Source organism: Pararge aegeria, chromosome 14, assembly GCF_905163445.1.
Source record: "Pararge aegeria chromosome 14, ilParAegt1.1, whole genome shotgun sequence".
In the NCBI taxonomy this organism is placed as follows: domain Eukaryota; kingdom Metazoa; phylum Arthropoda; class Insecta; order Lepidoptera; family Nymphalidae; genus Pararge; species Pararge aegeria.
Genome location: NC_053193.1, coordinates 17265447 through 17287475, shown reverse-complemented (window position 1 = coordinate 17287475; position 22029 = coordinate 17265447). Strand labels below are relative to the sequence as shown.

The window sequence follows — 22029 nt, the reverse complement described above, 5'->3', positions numbered from 1 at the left end:
TTTCAATCATTACTTACGACTTACGCTGGACAGATACAAGGTCTACTACGCTGTCATTGTCATAAAACTGAATCGGAATCGTATTTGTCAGAATTCTTTGATCGGGAAACATTTTCACAAAAAAAAAAAAAAAATGTATTGTGAGATGCGTAGGTGAGATGTGACTTTAGTTTTCCGTGGTAGATAATTTTTGTGTCGCTTTCCATTCAATTATCTTATTAATTTGTAATAAGTAAAGATGTATTAATGTATTTACTATCATGAAGGAATGTAAATAATTTCAACTCACGACTTAATCTTTAAGCACGCAACTTCCGGGAAAGGTATGCTCTCCTAAAAATATTTAACTTATAATAAATAATTAACCTTTTAAAGTAAATTGTAATTTCTATTTTTTTATTTTTCTGCGGCTTATACGGTAAATTACCAATCGTGGTTAAATGCGTCATAGGAAATATATGCAAAGGTTTAGTTTCGACATACGACATTAAATCAATCGATTAACTTTAGATCCGAGTTGGTATCCGAATGGGCGCACAATTTGAATTTGGTCTTTACTTTCTGGCTGGTTCTATATGAGTAACTTGTAAAAATAATCCATGAATAAAATAAGTATGTAACCTAATTCTGCCAACCTGCATTAGAGCAAATTAGTTCTATATTTCTTTCGTCCTATGAACAGGTAAAGTATAAGGTTTATATTGACTATGGAAAAATAAAATAAATTGCTTTTCTGATTGTTCGATAACAGGTTTATATTGTGTCAATTACTGATATAATTCTACTAGAAACAAAGAATGCAGGCACATTCTTTGTTTCTTGTTTCGTGGGATATAAACTAGCCTAAGTTACTCTTTGTGCATTTGCCAAACTATGCCAAATTGAAGTTGACAAACAAACACCTTTGCATTTATAATATAATAAGGATGAGAAGTTTGTACATTACTACGAAGAACCATGCAGTTAAGTGACAATGTAGTTGTAAGATGGGTACATGCTCACTATACTAACAACTACAGTGGTGCAGTAGTAAGCACTGTTATTTTAAAAGAGGACACTCATGTGGGTTTCATTTTGGGAATTTATCATTTCTGAATTTTGGTACGGTCTGGTGTCATGAGAAGCTTCAACGTGGTTAGTTAACACCTAAAGATTTTTCTTGTCAGTAGGGTGGTCACTACCACAAATCAGAAAAACTTATCAAATTCTAATTAAAATTCAAAAATGTTTCATTCATGTACATAGTTATCACAGGTACTCATGAAGCATTAATTAGGTGATGAATTGATGATGCAATTTACATTCCTTAACTTAAAACTAAAGCTAGGATAGTTCCAAGAGCCCAAACCAAACTTAGCTAGGGTTTTTTTGTTATCACCAAATTAATATTTAGCTATGAAATTAGAGCAATCCATACACAAGCTTTTTTATAATTCATGTAATCCATAATATTATAATATGATTTTTCTATAAGCTTACATTTAATTGAAACTGAACTTATTGAAAGACATCTCAAAGATTTCATCTGGTAAATTGTTATGAAATGAAAAATTATTTTTACTTCTAATACTTACACTGATAACAGTCTACTTTCTTTTTAAATTTTGTGATATTTTTGTGTACATAATTTGTTTTTCAGTTATGTTATTATTTGTTTTTTATTATTTTTATTGATTACTCTGAAATTACGAAAATATTTTTTATAAATTTTTTATTGAAGCTGGAAAATTACTTTTGTACAAAAAACTCTTTTGGTAGATTATTATCAGTTTTCCATTTAGCACTGCAGTGGTAATTATTTTTTTCGTAAGGTTTAAATTATAATTATGTATTGATTATGTAACATCATTTTTTTAACTTCTTTGTATTTGTCTCTTAAAGAGTCAGTTCTGTCACAAGCCTAAGCTGTCATTTTTTTACAGATTTTGAAGCAACATTACTAATAATATGGCCTCACCTCCAAATATTACTGTTGAACAAGTAAGAACCATCTTGAATGAAGTGCTTGACTCTCTTGAGTCTCCAGATTATGCTTCAAAGTTGGACGAGGCTAAAGAAGCAGCAGGCAATGAGATGCTAAAGATGATGCAGCTGGTGTTCCCCATGGTGGTGCAGATTGAAACTGAGGCTATCAAGCGGCATGGTTTTAGTGGCTCTAGGGAAGGTGAGTAGAATTTTTTGCAGTGTGACAATGCAAGCTAGCGTAGGCTGTGTAATCCATGAAAGTAGATAATTATATGGATTTCTTAAAAATTACCTAACTGTTTACCAAGAAGGTCCCATGTTTTTCTCATCCATTAGTCACAATATATACTTATTTCATTTTGAATTGATCAGTCTATTACTCAAACAAACAGGAAAAATAATCATGACTTATTTGTTTTATATTATAATTTGTAAAGTCTTATGTCATTGTTCATTCTTGGTGAGTAATTTATAATTCAATTGTTATGTAACAAAGGTAAACAAGAAAGTGATTCAAAATGTGAATGTGTATTCACCATTGTCACTAACAATGGGCGGGGCTCGTAGCTTGACAGACTTAGGGTGTTGTGATAACAAGGTGCCAAAATAGAATGCCACTGCAACATTCTAGTACCCTATATTACAACATCAAACTGTCACATAGATTTGCCTGAGTGTTAAGAATTTGATTGTATTTTAATTTCCAGTCCCAAAAACTTGGGTTAAATTTGATCTGTCCCTGATTTCATGGAATAAACAATAGCTTTAAAAGTGATTGTTAAAAACTATTGGAAGAAACTAAATCACAGAAATTGAGACTCTATAAATGACCTTGTGTCCATCAATTAAAATGATGTTGAATAATTGGAAAGGTTTTCTAATATGTTTAGTGACAAAAAGGTGTAGTTTCAGATTATCTTCATTTGCCCTAAATCTCCTTCCAGCGAAACTAACCGGATGATTTTGTTTTGTAGGTATAGTTCAATTCACACAGCTGGTCCGTGAAATGGAAAGTCAGGACAATGAAGTAGCTCGCCTGCACAACCAGATCCGAAGTCACTACCTACCCCCCGTCTCCATCAGCTCTACCGTGGACACCTCCCTGTGAGCTGGTAAGTGTATCTATACTGACGCTTTCAGTAACAACTTAATATTTTAGCAGAAAATACTATGGACTTGGGATTTGGACTTGTATATTTGAACTTGATAACTGGAGATGGCAGTACAGACCAACTAGTGGTAAAAAGAAACAGATTAAAGTTTGGCCCAAAGGCATCAAAAGGGTTTTTCCTTGCATGTTGCATAGAATGAGAGGCTCGAATTGCTATTTTTTGGGTAGGCAGCGCTTTGACGCATGTATGGAGTGCATGCTACTGACGTTACCACTCTTGATTTAGTACCGCTTACATAGATCGCGCATACTGCAGTATGTACGTAGCGGGGTTTCTTGTGCCAGTTACGATAAGTTACATCCAGAGAGGTCACCAGTTAGTAGTGCAAACTTGACAGCGCAAACGCAATAGTAGCGACTGATAAGATAAGGTGGTATGTAAGTAAACATTGCGGTTTGTTAAACACGCAGCCGCGCTGAGATTTGACGCGTTCTTTAACTACAATTCTTGGTTTACTAAAGTGTAGTTTCGTCAAAAATGGTAAATGTACCTATAATTGTAGTGGAAATTGCTACGCGGAAAAAATCTACGTACTTTTATAGTGCGCCGTGTGGTGACGGTAGATTAGAATACAGTTGTCACCACCCTGACTCGCGGCTGTCGTACGAGGCGACTAAAGGAATATAACGGAAGACGGGCAGCAGCGTCCTGTCATTACTAAAAATAACAGTTATCGCCCGTCTGCCCAGCATGGTGATTAACGGCAAATCGTCCCGTTGGGAGAGGCCTAAAGTAAAAATAAATTCCAGTTTCGTTTTCGTAAATTTTAACAGTTTTATAAAATTCTTCCCATACGCACTGAGAAAAATACTACGGTTCCTATGTCCAGTTAGCATCATCATACTTGGCATATCAACGTCACAGGCCTCCTCTCTCATAGGATATGTTTAAGAGTATGAACTTCAAGTTCAAGCGAGTTTAACGATTACCACCATGATATTAGTGACTTTTTAGAGGTAACTGTTAGCCAACCTTAAAAGATAGACATATGCTGTCGCGGTCTACTTAACGCGTACATGATTTTATCGAAACTTTAACCGTTTACGCAGCGCACGCAGCGGACGTTCTAAAGGAATAAAAGCTCCTTTTGAAACATTTTTATTGTTGCTATGCTCCTATGGACTTAGCGTGATGATGATGACCTATTGCCTTCTTATTGCCTTCTTCGATGAATGGGCTATCCAACGCTGAAATAATTTTGCAAATCGGACCTGTAGTTCCTCAGACCATCGCATTCAAGAAAACAAACAAACAAACTCTTCATATTTTATATAGTGCTCTCCGAGCTATATAAATTACGAGTTAAAAAATACCTTATTTTTTCCAGGTAGCTGTTAATCCAGTGATATAAGAATCTCAAGTGAAACAAAACTGTTTAAAAATGAGGAGAAGACGGGTTTACCAATACTTTGTGTGTGCGTCCGTGCTCGTTTACATATACTACTTCTTCGGTGTGGGTGACTACATTTTCTCGAAAAGCTACGACGATAATTTCGACTACCCACTCAGCATTGACATTAGACCAGTGGTAAATGAAGTGCTCTCCGGAAAAAAACCGAGCGTCGCCCCAATAAATTTGTATCCGTACAGATTCTTGAGTAATTCCGGAAAATGTTCAACACTGGAGAAGCTGGATTTGTTCATTGTCGTAAAATCCGCTATGGACAACTTTGCGAAGCGGAACGGCATACGACAGACTTACGGACAAGAAAACATAATACCCGGAAGAATTGTGAGGGTTCTATTCTTTCTAGGGATCGGTGATTCCAAGTCAATCACCCAAATGAGGGTGGATCGAGAAATGGCTGACCACAAAGACATAATACAAATAGATTTTCACGATAGCTACTATAATAATACGATAAAAACAATGATGTCATTCCGTTGGCTGTACGAACACTGTTCCACCGCTGATTTCTACTTATTTACGGATGACGATATGTTTGTATCCGTTAAAAATCTATTAGATTACCTTTACGATAATCCATCTACATCTAGTGCGAATGAGATAGAGAGTGCTAAAAATAATAAGATGGTTGTAGGAAATGAAAGAGATGGCATTTTGTTTGCCGGGTACGTGTTTAATTCATCACCTCAACGTTTTAGTTGGAGCAAATGGAGAGTTTCCTTAGATGAGTATCCGTGGAACAAATGGCCACCGTACGTAACTGCCGGAGCTTACGTGGTCTCAAACCGTTGTATGAAGCTTTTTCACGTGGGTAGTTTGTTCGTGAAAAACTTCAGATTCGATGACATCTATTTGGGTATAGTCGCGAAGAAATTGGGTGTTAAACCTACGCACTGTTCGAGGTTCCATTTCTACAAGAAGAGTTATAGTGAGAGTGGATATCAAGATGTGATTGCTTCTCACGGTTATAGTGATCCGGACGAGTTGTATAGAGTTTGGAATGAACTGAATAAGTCTTAAAAAGTAAACAAATGCTGTCGATACACAAAAATGATAGATCTAAAAGTTGATATTTCCTTTTTCACAGAGAACATTGTGAGAAGGCTAGTAATAGTTATTCATGACATTTTCATTTGTCATTTTCGTGAAGAGATCAGAGTGCCAAGTGTCAGATTTTTTACCAACGTTTACTTAGACGATCGTGTGAAAAAAAATACGATTTATATGGTACAACAAAAGTACAACCATTATCGTTGACTGAACTTGTGGACCTTTCCACTGCTGGACTTAGTTCTATGTAATGTTCACTTCGGGTGCTGTGTCGCCGTTGCAAAATCTTCATACCTACTTTAAATCGTCTCGGAGCTAAATTAAAAAAAAAACCTGTTGTTGATGGACGTAAATGTGAGAGAATCGGATCTAATGGGATATTAGAATAAAGAACCATTTGGTTTTTTTAAGAAAAAATACAGAACTTTTTGTATTTGATTATGCCATGTGTGCTTTATTAATAATAAACTATTTGGCTGTACGGTGGTACACCTTTGCCTTTTCCCAAAAAATAATATAGTTTCGATGTTTAACACCTGCAAGGCGTCCCGTGAAAGGTAATTTTATTTTTTAATTTAAATAGAAATCAAAAATGCTCGGAGAAAGTTTCCTGATCAAAAATATGGCTATTATTATATTCTTGTAGTATTGTACGATTTACAAAATAACGTATTAAGAAGACTGTTTTAGAATCTGCTTTTCGAATGTAAATACTTTTACGTAAATCCTTAGTATGAAATTTGCACGCATGGTCTTAGTCGCCTCGTACGACTACTTAGATAATCGCAAACAGACACGATTGCGGGCACGCAAATTTCGTACTAAGGTCTCATATAGCTCTTTTAAAGGCTCACAAATTCGATATAAATACTTAATTAGCATATATTGTTTATAGTTATAATGTCTACTAATATTATAAATCTGATGTTTGTTAGTACGTTTGAACGCTGTATTCACATGAAATAGATTAAATAAAAATTGGGGCTTAGTGATTAAAAATAGCTTTTTCCCAGCTGCCTGCTAGTCTGGCTAAGAGACATTTTTCTCTCAGGGGAATGGATATACTATGCCCTGTTGCCATGCTTGAACAGGTGGACACGTTTATTCCTTGTCAGGGGACATAATCGGGGGCTAGCTTAGCCTAGCGGAGAGAATTAAAATATTTTTTTCTGCTAGGCTAAGCTAGTCGTGAAAATGGCCCATAAGCCAGTTAGTTACGATCTGTGTTTTCCAATAGCCATGTCTTTCAAACTAATTTTAGGATATTCTTTGTTATATAAATGTACATCGCACATTATATCGGCTCAACACCGGATACTTTAACCCTCTGTCATTTTGTATATTATACTATTCATTGAATTTCAAAAAGATGTTATTTTACTATAAATATTGTTTAGACTTTTTTTGTCAAAAGTAAAAGATAACTATATTGATGAATCTATCTAATTTCGGGCGTGGTAGAGTTCTTGCAAATGCCCTCAAACGCGTGTGAAGTCCAACACTTGGCCAGTGGCCAGCCTGGTGGACTTCTTAACCTCAACTTATTTCAACACTCCTCAACATTTCTTGTTCTAGTTCTAGTTCTAGTTCTAGGAAAGGTAAAACAGTTTAGTTATCGTATTGGCATCAGCTGGGACTGTCATTGATGCAAGTACTGCAAAGAAGTCGAAAATGTAAAGTGCATATTGTGTTATGTAGTTACCTGCTTAAAAAATACTTTTTCAACGAAAAAAATAAATAAAACTAAAGGGCAAAATGTAAAGTATAATATACATTGTCAATAGTGACAATGTATAGTACATAATATGCATTTTAACTTATGTATTATAAAATTGTTTAGTGTTAACTGTTTCGGAATAAAATAAAAAAACTACTTTTTGCCTTTGATCAATCAATCTATGAAACACAATTGTAACAGCTGACTTAGGCCCTCATTAGCAAACTAGTTTTAATATGATCACGTATGCTTTTCTATGTTTCTGCCAGTAATCAGTGATTTTCATACTATGTACTCTACCTATATAAAATTATAAAAAAATACTCAAAATTATTATATTTAAGCAGTAGATAGTTACATATTGCTTGTTTAAAGAATAACACCTGTAAAATACCTAGATATTTTAATCAGTAATCCTTTTGTGAATGCATTAGTGATTGAATTAGTATGCTAATTAAAACAAATACAGCGATTTTCGTGTCTTTTATTTTATATACATTTTATGCATATCTTACATTATATAACAAATATTCACATACAAATATATAAAAATTATATATAATAACAATTAATATAACAAATATTGAAATTGGTAACAAGTAACTTTGATTTCAAAAAAAAAAACAAAGTAAAATAATAATTCATCTCATTAAATTTTGAAAATAGCATTGATAATGTTCCCGCAGAGCATGTTGCACGGGTGACTTTTCCATCATGACTCAACACCGACTCGACTCGGATTGAAGCTTAGAAATGTAAGCTTTATGTTATTTAGCATAAGGTAAGTTGTTTCAAAGTTTTCTTTGTATTCCATAGGAGAGGTTGTTTTGAGCATAGACCCACCACACTGCTCCGATGTGGGTCGGTGATTTTAAACGATTATTATCTCATGTTAGTGAGGAAAAAAGAGGAAGGCGGCCTAACGCTCTCTCTGAGGCACGGGGATGACCACCAGCAATGTTATTTTTCTTATGACTTGACGTTTCAAAAGTTGTTATATTAGGCTAACTTGAAATAAATGAATTTAGAATTTTATGATCCGTAGTTGTTAATAGCAGGATACCATTATAAAATTCTAAACAATAGTGTACCTTATGTCACATATGAAGCTTAAATTTCATCGCTTTTAGTAGAGTCGATATTTTAGGCGAAGGTGGTGATAACTGTGGTAATTCGGTAGTGCCTTCATAGTTCTCTAAACTAAACTTTGACCTTGTCTAAAAATAATGCTATACCTTTCACAATATTCTCTGCGGAAAAAGATACCATCACCAATAAAATGTTACAATACTGCCCGTTTTCACTATGCCTAAATAAGTAACTCCTAAGCTAAGGAGATTAGGTATACATCCACGTTTCACCAATAGTTACACCTACTTGGAAAACCGGTTTTTTTCTATAGACATCGCCTCAATCATCAGACATTCTATTTCGGCGAATGCCTAGGTTTATTGAAAATGGGCATTAAAAGCTTATATCCATTAATCTTAACTAAATATTGTAGTCTGGAAGACGAAAACTATACATTTTAGTGGTCCCAACTCTTATAAATCTACATCTTAATATACAGTACAATCTCACTAATCCGGCACTTCGATAGATCGGCACGTCCAATAATCCGGCACCCTCCGCCCACGCCTCCCTCACCCCTCTATACCTGTGCGCTTGGTCGCTACGTCGTCGACTAGCAGTCTAACCTCAGTCAGACCTCAATTAAGGATTATTTCAAAACTAGTTAATTACATATCTACCTACATGTTAATTTAATACATTATATACATTTATTCTCTGTATGAAATGCTTTATTTTATTTATTACCAATGATTTTTTCAGTATAATCCAGTAATCCGAACATGCCAATAATCCGGATCAGTGAGATTGTACTGTATATAAATCTCCTGTCACGATGTTTGTCCGCGATGGACTCCTAAACTACTGAACCGATTTTAAATTAAATTGGCACACCGTGAGCAGTCTGGTCCAACTTAAGAGATTTTATTGCAAATTATTTGTCTTTAATTAATTGACAGTCACATGTTATATATATATATACATACAACTATACTTATTTAAGGCTTAGCGATACTGAATACTTTAAAAACAAAATCAAACGCAGACGAAGTCGCGGGCAACAGCTAGTATATATATATATATATATATATATATATATATACAGTGGCGTGCATAGAGGGTATGCACAGGGTATGCAGATGATATAAAATCAAGAAAATCTTCAGTACGAATTATAAAAAACTTAATTTATATATTGTACTTTTTTGTATATTAATAGCGGGCAAAAAAGCAAGTGGGTCACCTGAAGTTAAGTGACCACCTTATAACATCTGCAGCACCAGAAGAGCCACTGATGCGTTGCTGGCTTTAAGGAAATTGTTTATCCGCCCCTTGAAAACCCTACATTGTATTTTTGAGGAAACATATCAGATAGGGAGATTATTGTTCCACAATTTGCAAATATAATTTTTTAGCATGATTTTAAACTACATTTTGTTTACAGTAACCTTAATTGTATTTCGCAAACCATGTCGACTCAAATGCCATGGGAATGTGATTATTCTGTCATCAGACATAAAGTGTTGTTGCAAGTGAATGACGCGCGAGCAAACAGAGGGCACTTCCACTTTCGTCCACACTTCACAATATAGGGACAAAAATATCGAAAAGTTTACACAAATCACAAAACGTATCACTTTTTTATTTAAAAAGATTTGATGTTGAGTCGGTGGTTTACAAAGGCCATAGTTTACTTAGTTTTAAAACTTAAAAAATTTGGAAAATCCAAAGTGCACGACTCATAATGCTCATTTAATTATCAAATATTGAAAAAAAAAAAAAACATAAGTCGTTCAAAATTAGTTGCCGAAAAAACAGCTGTACTAGGAAAGTACTGCACAAGCGCCCCTGGTGGAATAAATGTACATAATATCTATAGATATAGATATATCACCATCCATGTTAATTTTACATGGATATATATAGATATACAGTCTTGCAGTTATCGTTTTTTATTAATTGCAATTAAACTACACTGAATTAATTAATCATTCGCATTCAGTGACCTACAATCGTCGATTAGAATTTAAAAAAAAAATTAACTCAAATAATGGATTTTTTCACAAGTTAGTGTTTTCGGGTTTCACACATGACGAACTGGAAATTTTTTTGACCTATTTTGGTGTTTTTTTCCGATTCTATTACAGTAAATCAATTTTTAAAAAGTAAGGAATTAATCTCCATTAAATTATCTCGACAAAAGTATGCAAAATATCTTGATTCCGTGAACTAACAAGGCTATAATAATAAAAATAGCTGCCAAAATGAGGCGAAAAAAATTTTTCATTCGTAAAGCATCAGAGAGTTCTGATGCTTCGCATCATGAGTCGTGCAATACATTTTTATAGCCATCGTTCTTAGCATAAAGTTTGTAAATTTAAAATAGATAGTACAGAATGTACGGTTCATTTGATTTTATCGTTTAAACGAATCAGAATGTCTTTATTTAAAGTGAGTAAATTAAATTTTTGTAAAGGCAGCTTCAAGATTTTATTTTATAATTAAAACTTTTAATTAAATTTTTCCTCAGTAGAAGAAACAGTAGGTATACTTCAAAATGGCGTATCTCATATTATTAATTTTGATGAAGTATATTGTATAAATAATAAGATAGAAATATTTCGGGCACTTACAAAACGTTCATAGCTTTTATAATTGCCTGAGATATTGTTTTCTTAAGTGGTAGTAGAGATATTTGTGACAGTCCCCGGGAAGTAAAATCGCCAAGCTTATTTCTGCCGCTAAGAAGCAATGCTGTGTTCCGGTCTGAAGGGCGTGGTTGCCGGTGTAATTACAGGCGCATGAGGATTAACACCTTCGCCTAACATAGTTGTACACAGGACGGCATGCACGGGTATGCAGAGGATATAAAATGACGAAAATCTCCAGTAAGAGTTATAAAAAACTTAATAATAGGCGTTGTAAGTGTTATAAAAAGCCTATCCTTAAGTATTTATAGCTCGTATTGAAGATATTCTTCATTTTGTATCATCTGCATACCCTGTGCATACCCTCTATGCACGCCACTGGTTGCAGGTCATGTGCTTTTTACATGCAATGTGAAGTGTTGCTCTGTTTATAGGCTATGGTTTTCCACTTACCATCAGGTGGGCTATCTGCTTTGTGCGGCAATTATTACTCTAAAAAAATAAAAGTTTTCTATCTCTGTCCAAAACGAATTTGATTTGCAAATCACATACCAAGGGTACGTACAAGTAAATAGAGGTCGAATGGTAACTGGAAAACATGCAGCTCCAACTTTCGTGACGCGTGTTTGTGTGTACTAGCTGATCAGCGGATGCGCGGCCTCTAGCTCCTTGAACACGTAGGTGATCTTCATAATGGCGAGCCAGAGGTCGTTGTCGGATATCTCGGTGTGCAGAGTCAGGCGGATCGTCTTGTCGTTGAAGCAGATCGCCTTCACGATTACGCCCTCGTCGTCCGGTGTCTTGCAATCGCCCTGGTAAGAGAACAACTGCTACATTCAACTGCTACAATTAAATTGAGCGGCGAACCTAGCACTAAAAACGACAATCTTCAAATAATAAATAAATAAATATACTACGACAATACACACATCGCCATCCAGCCGGAAAGTAAGCGTAGCTTGTGTTATCGGTACCAAGATGACTAAATATTTTTATGAATAGGTAAAATACAAAAATACTTATACGTTACGTTCATGTTCATCACACAAACATTTTCCAGTTGTGGGAATCGAACCCACGGCCTAGGACTCAGAAAGCAGGGTCGCTACCCACTGCGCCAGTCGCAATCTATATATATAAAAGAAAGTTGTGTTAGTTACACTATTTATAACTCAAGAACGGCTGGATCAATTTTTATGATATTTGATTTTTTGGATTCCTTAACTTTCATAAAAAAAAATGATCCGCGATACCAAGTTCGCCGGGACAGCTAGTAACTTATATAATACTTCTGTAAGTGTGTTTGCTCTTAATAAATACATATTCTTAGATCATTGATTACTAGTTTAGGGCGTATTTATTTATATCTATCAAAAACAAGGTAAATGACCCGATTTGGCCATGGTGTGGGTGAGTTTTAGACCTCTTTTTCCTCTTTAGTTATTACTGTATAGGCGGGGCACATAGCTCGCAGAACCGATGGACGTTGGGGTTCCAATGTGCTGGGATGGCGACCCCGCACAGGTAAATGCAGCCTTTGTCGGCCCCCAACGAGGTGGACAACCGACAACAGACGAGTTGCTGGGAGCCGCTAGAAACAATCGGCCTAGGACTGTGGATTTTGAAATTCCCTATAAAGACCTATAGGTGATATGCTTTTATAAAATGCTACCGTATTAATATTAGATTTATATTACATAAGTTTAAAGAATGTATAAAAACACATTCAATAAGTACATCGAGGTTACTATACTATTGATGAATATCTTAATGACAAGGTTGCCTGGAAAGCTCCGCTTTCAACTCATACAAGATAGAACAAAGTTTGCAAAATTGTAAAACGATGTTGGAAAAGAGCAAAGAGCTGAGTTTCTTGCCGGCAACATCTCGGTAGAATCTGCCTTCTGAACCGGTGGTAGAGTCACTACAAACAGACATACTTGACGTTTCAAAAGTGCTTATATTAGGACTATTTGAATAAATGAATTTTGAATTTTGAATTTTGATATTCTACCGTGGCCTAGTGGCATGAACAGGATTCATATTATAAATACTGTACTGATAATTGGTTATAATAGGTATATTTACTACATATTAAGTATATATATCAAGTATTTTATATGCATTTTAAATTTATAAAAATTGATTATTCCTCCAAGTGTAGGTAAAAACACTAATAAAAATATAAAAAAGTAATGTGTCATCTCTTGTTTCAAACGTGTCTCATTGTAATATGGACCTTTGAAAGAGTAGATCGAAACTGCAACGTTTCCTACTATAGTCGTAAAAATGTAATAGGCCCGTTTTGACATTTGTGCAAGACCATAGAATGTAACTTGGAACGAAACTGAAAGAAACAAAAAAATAAAAATCAATTACATACAGTGTTTTAAAAATACGTAAATTTTTTTGGGAAGTTAAATAATACGAAAGAATATATCGCGAGTATTCTTTTTGCGCTTACTTCATAGTAGCATGCAATTTATAATTGTTGCGAAACGTTCCGAAAACAGTTACGTTCTCAGTCTTTTTTTTTTATACTAGAGCTGTAACCATTTTTTTACTGAATATCGAAATTATATATTGTGTAGTTATTTTTACTGCAACGAATGAGCTTGGTTCTCAAAATGGGTTCTAAATAATGAGTCTGAGTTGATGTATCTGACCAAGCGGCACATGACTGAAGCGTCCCCGCGCGCACTGCGCAGTTTTTCGTTCCTCATCTTGTAAAGTTGACTGTGCGCTCGTTTAAGTAAACAATATTGATATATATTGTTTACTTTTACGTTAACTATGGCTCTTCTATTTTGGACATTATTTTAAACATAGTGATTTGACTCGATTTTTGTGTTTGTTGTTATATAGTACTAACTCTGTTTCAACATGTTGAAAAGTGGACGTATAATCAACAGCCAATCACGCATATTGGTTGTGAAGTTAAAGGAATACTTTGAACGAACGAACACTTTACAATACATAATAATATCAATCCAGTACTGATACAAACTTGAATTGATTTATCGTGAGTATCGAGTACAGAGTCTTATGGTTCCATAACTAGTTACGTCGCGATGACAAATCTCAAAACGGGCCTATTATATTTTTACGACTATAGATGACGCTACAGTCGCTATAAGACTGATGTGAAAGGCATATACTAATTTCGGCATCGACGGTAGGAGAGCCGTAGCTTAATTGGTGAAAGCGCTCAGGCCGCGATTGCCAGAGAGGCGCAGGTTCAAATCCTGTCGGTTCCGAAAATTTTTGCATGCATTTTAAATTTATAAACATAATAGGTATATCAGTATGGTGCAGCACCTGTGTCTCGGCCAGGCTGACCTGCGCCAGCCGGGCGAGCACCGACTCAGCGCACAGTGGGCTGTGCTCCGCTATGCGCACCAGAACCATGTTGGTGTGCTGGCTGGCCACGTCCACCGAGAACGTTTTGAGGAACAGCCCTTCTATTACTGCAGACACACGAAGATTAGTCAGTGTTGATGCTCGTCATATCAGCATCATAAAAATCCCTACTTAATATTATAAATGTGAATGCAAGTTTGTTTGTTACGCTTTCACGCAAAAACTTCTTAACCGATCCTCATGAAACTTTGTACACATATTCTTGGAAGTGTTAGTAGTAATATAGGATACATTTTATCCCGACGTTAAGCTCTGTTCCTTTGGGAGAGGGGATGAGTGTTTGACGATTTTACAACATAAATCAGACAAATAATAACCGATTTAAATAATTATTTTTGTACTATATAGGTTATGATATGTGTTTAATTTTGCCCTAACTGTGGTTGGAGATAAAGGACAGAACTCCTCAGCGGACAGCAGTAAACCCCTCATTTAAGGATTAGCTATACTGAATACTTTAATTTTTTTTAGATCTAGAACTAAATTTAATGCCACATCAAAAAACAAAATCAAACGCAGGCGAAGTCGCGTGCAACAGCTAGTAATTAATAAAGTTGATATTTCCTTCGATTTCTATTTATTTCGAGTAAGAAGTGGTTCGACGATATAAGAGAGTGGACCGGACATACCAATTCAGTATTGAAGAAGATGGCATATCATCGTTCGATTTTCCACCGGCTGTCATCCGAACTTCAATATGAAGATGGCATCTTAATGATGATGATGATATTTCCTCCAAGTGCTTTTCAATAGCAAATGCTCAAGTTCCTTTAAAAATACTCAAATCGCTATAGGATAGGTCCCTCAATTTCTTTAGGATCCCTTCAACAGATCTTCAATTGATGATAATGGGACCACATGGGAAGTATAACGTATCAAACACAAAACAATTTTTCAAATCGGTTTATAAATGAGAGCTCTGAGCTAAGAAACATAAAAAAAAACAACCGAATTGCGGACCACCTTCTTTTTTGTATGTCGGTTAAAAATAATAGTGGAGTAACTCAATTAAACAAAAAGATATAAAAATAATGATTAAGTTTCAAATACAAAAAAGGATGCAGCGTCTTGTTTAGTGTGTATAGGTATGTGTGTGTGTGTGAGTGCATTCATGTGTGTGAGTGTATGCATGTGTGTTATATGAATGTCTCTATCTTGGACCTCTTTTCAAAGTCTGTTGATGTATAAAGCATCATTTAAAGTCTTACCCTTCCCCAGCCGCTGAGCCCGCTTGTGGTCGAGCGCGAGCTTGGGCGCGATTTCGTCCAACGCGACAATCGCGGCGGCCGCCAGCACGCCCGACTGTCGCATCCCGCCGCCAAGCATCTTGCGCATGCGCCGCGCTCTGTGGTCGCATTTTTTGCCGCAATGCAGCGTTATTTTTATGGTTATTTATGTTACATTGATGACATCAAACGAGTCGAAAAATTTAGATTCAAATACAATTTAATATTTAGCTATGAAGTTAGAGAAATTTATATCCAAGGTTTAGATTTATGTTGGCAAACGAAGTCATTACCCTCTTACAATTATGTAAACATATACAGGGTATCCCAAAACTTGACGATAAAATGGTACCAACCAAGAGGCCAATTCATACCAGTCCTGGGAAAAATAAGGAAAAAAATCCATGTCACTTAGTTAAGTAGTAATAGGCATTTATCAAAAAAGTTAAAAACTGACACCCTTGGTCGCATTTTTAAGTACCGTGATCACAAATTTCACAATTTGGCAGTGATTTTTTTTAGTGACGTTATCTAGAATAACCGTGCTATAAATTGAATCATGGTTTACAAAAAATTTATCAGTTAACTTTGACACTTTGTAAAAAAAAAGTATGATACTACCCTTGGAAACTTATTTAAAAAGATGGCCCATTTACTCAAGATTTCAAAATGGTGCAACACTTGCCGCTTTTCTTTCCATTAAAAATAATTTCTCATTTATATTATAATTAGAAAATTTTTATTTTTTTTTGATAAATGTCTATTACTACTTAACTACTTACTTGTGACCTGGATTTTTTTCCTTATTTTCAGAACTGGTATGAGTTGGCCTCTCGGCTGGTACCATTTTATCGTCAAGTTTTGGGACATCCTGTATGTATGAACGCTCCATAAGTGGCTCTGATAGTTCTACATGAATAAAACGTTATACTTGACCACAGAATAAGCAATTGACTATGGTTCAATCGCTCAGCGCGCAGAACCAATAAACCAAAAAGAAGAAGAAGAATAAAACGTTTTTGAATTTGAATGATATACTAACTGCTGTATGAAGTGACACGAGCCGACGATGGCCGAGCCAACCGGTGCAGACAGTCCCTTGCTGAAGCACAGCGCCACGCTGTCACAGCCGCGGACGATTCTCTCGGCAGGCACCTCGAGGTACGCGCTCGCGTTGAGCAGGCGGGCGCCGTCCATATGCAAGGGGATGGAGTGGCGCTTGCACAGCTCAGAGAGCTCATCGATCCACTGGAGGGGAAGCACCTACAACAATATTTAAAGCCGCTAGTATCTACGAGCAGTAGACCTCGCGATGACAAACGCAGTGCCACTGTTACCACTGTTAAGAATTTCTCTTCTTTTTTTTGGCCTGTCCACCACTGGAAGTCATCTCAGTGAACTTCACGCGATCTTGCGCCAAGCGAAGCAATTATTTCACGCTAGAGATGTTTGTCTTTTAACGAATGTGAAAAGTCAAATGTGCATTGTGCAAAATTATTGTAATAAAATAAATAACTATAAATATACTGCGACACTACACACATCGATCTAGCCCCAAAGTAAGCGTAGCTTGTTTTATGAGTACTAAGATGACTGTTTTATTTTTTAAGAATAGTATAATAAATAACTATAATACACAGATAAACGCCCATACACTGAAAGACATTCATGTTCATCACACAAACATTTTTCGGTTGTAGGAATCGTACCCACAGCTTTGGACACAGAAAGCAGAGTCGCTGTCCACTGTCCTAGTCGGTAATTGCTGTTAAAATTTTTAAAATGAGCAATTATGAAAATTAAGCTTCATTTTTAAATAATTAGATATAAGACTTAACAATTTTCTTAAAATAATTGTTGTCTTAAGTCTTAACAATTATTCATTGTAAAGTGAAAATCTCCTGAGGATGCTCCGGTTTCGTAGCGAAACGTGCGTAGAGAGTACATTGCCGAAGACCTGTTTGGTGTGGAGTATAAAGATTGAAGAAATTATAAATTAACAGATTCTCCTGCTGATCGCGGAATATAGCAAATTAAGCTTAATTTTCATAATATACTAGCTGTTGCCCGCGACTTCGTCTGCGTTTGATTTTGTTTTTAAAGTATTCAGTATCGCTAAGCCGTAAATGAGTATACTAGTATATATATATAACATGTGACTGTCAATTAATTATAGACAAAAAATTTGCAATAAAATAAAATTGCGACTATAATTAAACATCTAAGCTACCCTATCTCTTAAGACGGACCAGATTGCTCACGGAGTGCCAATTTAATTTAAAATCGGTTAAGTAGTTTAAGAGTCCATCGCGGACAAACATTGTGACAGGAGATTTATATATATTAAGATTATGGATTTCCGCAAAGTATTGCTTCTATCCAATAAAGTGAGCAATTTAATGCTCATCAGGCCAAAGATCCTCATACGTTCTTGACTTTTATGAGACCAACTTAAAGACTTTCATATAGGCATCTTCTAGGAGGTAGAACAAGGCCCCCTGTTTTCCCATTTATGAGAAAGTACCCATCAAATCAAAAATACCTGACTACAGGAAGTCGTAATACGTATAGTTACTTATACGAAGGTAGTCGAATATATTAGACGATCTTTACGATTTTCGTAGTAGCAGAGGTTTCGTGGCAGAGCTCGTCCAGAGAAGTACGCCATGCTTTTTTCTGTTCCGGTCTGAAAGGGCGTGGGCAAAAGTTATCCAAATAGTGAAAAAAATAAAAGTACCTTGCCACCACAAACGTTGTGTGTGTTCTCGATAGCCACCATTGACGTGATTGGCTCGTGGATGTCCGAGCCTCGGATTCGATTCTCAACCTCTTGTAGGTCAAACGTTCCGTCGGGCTTGTTCTGGACTGTGCTTAGCAATACGCCGGCTACGTGGGCTGCTCCACCTGTTTTAAACATGCCGTATATTATTTTGAGTTTACAAACACTAACATGTGTATGTGTGTGTGTGTGTATGGGTGAGCGTGCGTGTGTGCGTTAGTGCAATCGGCAACCACACTTTCAAACCGGAACACATCATTTCATCAATGCTGCTTAGCGACAGGCGTTCTGCAGTTTACTAGGCTATATAAAATTGCTAATTCATTCAAGGGCAATTGTATATTATTTTATAACAAATTATAAAAAAAAACTTGGGCGTCAATTGCTCTAATTTCATAGCTTATTATTAATTCACTGTGAGATAGTGATACCAAAAAAATTACCCAGCTAAGTTTGTTGTGGGCTCTTCTTAGACCAGGTCGCGTTTGAAACCCTCGAAGTTATAGGTCAACGAATAAAGTTACCACCATCCCCTTACAATTATGTAAACTTATATGTATGAACGCTTCATAAGTGCCTGTGGTAGGCCTACAGGAATAAAGAATTTGAATTTAATATTTTCCGTTACTACTGATTTTTATTACAGAAACTCTCCGCTAGCAGACAGTCGGTTTAACTAGAGCTTTATTACAAGGTAGCTTAAGTCAACTTTTTTGCTTAACGTTTATTGTTTCGATATTCGTAAACCATTGTTTGCGATAGCCAATTTTTTCGCAATAAAGTTGTTGCAAGTTAGTACATCTGTGGATGTCTGTTTACAATGTTACAGCTTTACTATTTACTTTAATATTAATTTAACATATATACCTAGTTGTAATGTTTAATATGACTACATTTGGATAGATTCGTAATAATAATTAAATAATTTGCTGGTTATTTACATTTAAATGAGGATACATCCAAAGTAAGTTAGTCTTAACTTTTATCTGCATAAAATTAAACTAACCTTGACCTTATGTTTTTATAAACATAAAAAATTACATCAGTCATTTATTTAACAAATTAGTAAAGACCACAAGGTTCATGACTTTTTATCTGACTAATTAATAGCACATGATACCTATTTATTGTATTTTATTAGCTATATAGCTGAAAAGAATATCTCTGGGTAAAATTAGCCAAGCTGTAACTTAACTGGCCGTAATAATTATTAGTATGGCACAATGTTGGAATAGTTTAACAGGGAATCATACTAAAATAGCAGAGTGTGAAAATAACACTGTAACTATTAGTAAGGCCTTAGGGCCTATGGGTACAAACATGCGCAAAACCATCCTGCTAAATGTGAATTGATGCTGGCAAATGAACTCAACATTGAAAATCAGATACTAAGATATTACTCACCTTGCTCATATTTATAAATATGTGCTAAGTTCCCAACAATTGCTTCTGAGCCTCGTTTGTTGCAGTGCACCATAACTGAAAAAACTCCTAGTCATGAACTTTGTTTTTTATTTTATTTCATACCTAATTTATTATATTATTTTTAAGTAAATTTTATTTTTATATATTATATTTATAATGGTAGTTACTAATTGATTTCTTTGTCTTTAGATGCAAATATTGTTTTATAAATGTATTTTATATATTTATTTAAGTAATGAAATATTTATTTGATGTGTATATGTATATATGCACCACCTAACTATTTTCTGTATTTTTTATCTTCGCCAATGGTTGACTGGAAGATATTGCTAAGAAGCAATAAGGCCACCACCACTGCCACCAAATTGTATTCATTCTTTTGTTATACTTTTCTTTTTTTATGTACTTTTTGTGGTGTGCAATAAAATATATTCATTCATTCAATTTTGCTAATCCTAACTAATATTAAAAATGCGATAGTGTGTTTGTTTTTTTTCTCCTTCATGAAGCCCTATCAAAGCAACCAATCAACATGATTTTTGGTATAGAGATAGTTAAACACATAGAGGATAGCACTGGCTTTTTATCCCACAAAAGCAAATGGATGCCCACAGAATTTGTTAAAAGATGAATGAACACTGACAAATAAATGCTCAACATTTTAAGTTATTAATTTAAAAAATTACATTATCTATATAAGAATAGGTAACATTACTATGGAATGATTTTTTGCACTAGTAAATTTAATTATTAACCTATTATCAGCCCACTACAGGGCACGTTTCTCCTCCCACGATGAGAAGAGGTTAAGGCTGTCCGCCACACTGGCCCAGTGAGGATTGGTGGACTCCACACACCTTTGAGAACATTATGGAGAACTCTCAGGCGTGCAGGTTTCCTCACAATTTTTTTCTCCACCGTTGAAGTAAGTGTTATTTTAATTGCATAAAACGGACATAACTTAGACAATTAAGAGTTGCGTTTTGGGAACCTGAAAGTTAAGTTGAAGTCCTACCCACTGGGCTATATCTTCTTCAGTACTTAAATCAAAAAACTTGATGGACTATTATTTTACAGAAGACCTACATGAATAGGCTATAAATAAAAAAAATTATATATGTTTTTTCAGAAAAAGAATATCTATAAACTCACGCTTTGAATGAAGTATTAAATCAGTATTACATAATATATCTAAGTTATAACAGATCATAACCAACTTACTAGCAATAAGGTTGGCCATAGTTCCACTAGGCACAAACAGCGCAGCCTGCTTGCCTAACAGGTTGGCCACTTTGCTCTCCAGGGCGTTCACTGTAGGATCTTCACCGAAAACATCGTCACCGACCGCTGAGTTCACCATTGCATGTTTCATAGACTCTGTGGGCTTCGTTACAGTGTCTGAACGCAAATCTACGATATAAGCCATGTCTTGTACTCACGATTACGCGATAGCAACTGAATTTAACTCCTGTACTTCACTCAGAAAGTAAACTTGTCCTTATTGAAAGTCGTCAACATAAGTGTGCAGAGCTATTAGCTTATATCATTTTCTTAACACTGATTAATGTACTGATCTTTAACCTTTGGACCGTACATCATAACAATTAAAAAGTAGTTCATTATTAAAAAAAAAAAACAAAAAATTGCTTATTTACCTAAATATTTAAATTTTAAAACTTTATGACCAGTTTTTAGGTTATGCATTAAAATTATATTAAATAATATTTTGAACTTTATGTATTTGTCTTTCGGTTGAAATTACGGTAAGTGATCGCTTCATATGATTATGACATTTGTGACAATCATTTGTTCAAACTTCAAAGACTTGACATTGACAGCCAATACAAAATTAAACAGATTATAATTTTACTGATAAGAAGCTGCGTTCCCATATTTGAGAATTTAAAAATTTTACATTTATTATAAAAATATTTCAATACAAGTCACAGAGAAGACACTAACGCTAAGCTTTTGAACAGTTTGTCTGTCTGTCCGGGCATCAAGTGAAAACTGCTGAACCGATTTAAATAAAATTTGGTGGTTGTAGCTGATATCCCGGGTCAACATATAGGATACTTTTTATCCCGATGAACAGTAAGTTTCCTCCGGGAAATGGGATAATTTTTTTTATCCATATTACTTCATAGC

The 22029-nt window shown here is 35.2% G+C and overlaps 2 protein-coding genes across 5 annotated transcripts; one reads left to right on the top strand and one right to left on the bottom strand.

Moving 5' to 3' along the window:
• Window positions 1–155: 155 nt before the first annotated feature.
• On the top strand, window positions 156–7785 carry LOC120629256 (protein C10-like). 3 transcript variants are annotated; one of them, XM_039898136.1, is made up of 3 exons: window positions 156–323; window positions 1923–2164; window positions 2940–3073. In XM_039898136.1, exons 2-3 carry the CDS (start codon window positions 1948–1950, stop codon window positions 3071–3073), a joined length of 351 nt encoding a protein of 116 aa, XP_039754070.1. In that variant the 5' UTR covers window positions 156–323; window positions 1923–1947. The 3 variants fall into 3 exon arrangements, with proteins under 3 accessions (XP_039754070.1, XP_039754068.1, XP_039754067.1); XM_039898134.1 differs by lacking the exon at window positions 156–323 and adding an exon at window positions 4465–4604 and having other exon boundaries at window positions 1948–2164; window positions 2940–3077; XM_039898133.1 differs by lacking the exons at window positions 156–323; window positions 1923–2164 and adding an exon at window positions 4465–7785 and having other exon boundaries at window positions 2945–3077.
• Window positions 7786–11365: 3580 nt separating this feature from the next.
• LOC120629295 (probable low-specificity L-threonine aldolase 2) lies at window positions 11366–21501 on the bottom strand. Of its 2 annotated transcripts, XM_039898197.1 has the most exons (7): window positions 21103–21501; window positions 19861–19935; window positions 18415–18581; window positions 16720–16940; window positions 15660–15796; window positions 14350–14498; window positions 11536–11843 (listed from the first exon to the last, which is right to left on the bottom strand). In XM_039898197.1, the coding sequence occupies exons 1-7, from the start codon at window positions 21305–21307 to the stop codon at window positions 11667–11669; spliced, it is 1131 nt and encodes a 376-aa protein (XP_039754131.1). In that variant the 5' UTR covers window positions 21308–21501; the 3' UTR covers window positions 11536–11666. The 2 variants fall into 2 exon arrangements, with proteins under 2 accessions (XP_039754132.1, XP_039754131.1); XM_039898198.1 differs by lacking the exon at window positions 14350–14498 and having other exon boundaries at window positions 11366–11843.
• Window positions 21502–22029: the final 528 nt, after the last annotated feature.

Coding starts and splice junctions, on each gene's coding strand:
- LOC120629256 (XM_039898133.1), top strand. CDS start 4,519: ATGAGGAGAAGACGGGTTTACCAATACTTTGTGTGTGCGTCCGTGCTC.
- LOC120629295 (XM_039898197.1), bottom strand. CDS start 21,307: ATGGCTTATATCGTAGATTTGCGTTCAGACACTGTAACGAAGCCCACA. Junction 19,936..21,102: donor TATGGCCAACCTTATTGCTA/GTAAGTTGGTTA, acceptor GAGTTTTTTCAG/TTATGGTGCACTGCAACAAA. Junction 11,844..14,349: donor TCAGCCTGGCCGAGACACAG/GTGCTGCACCAT, acceptor TTCTCTTACCAG/GGCGATTGCAAGACACCGGA.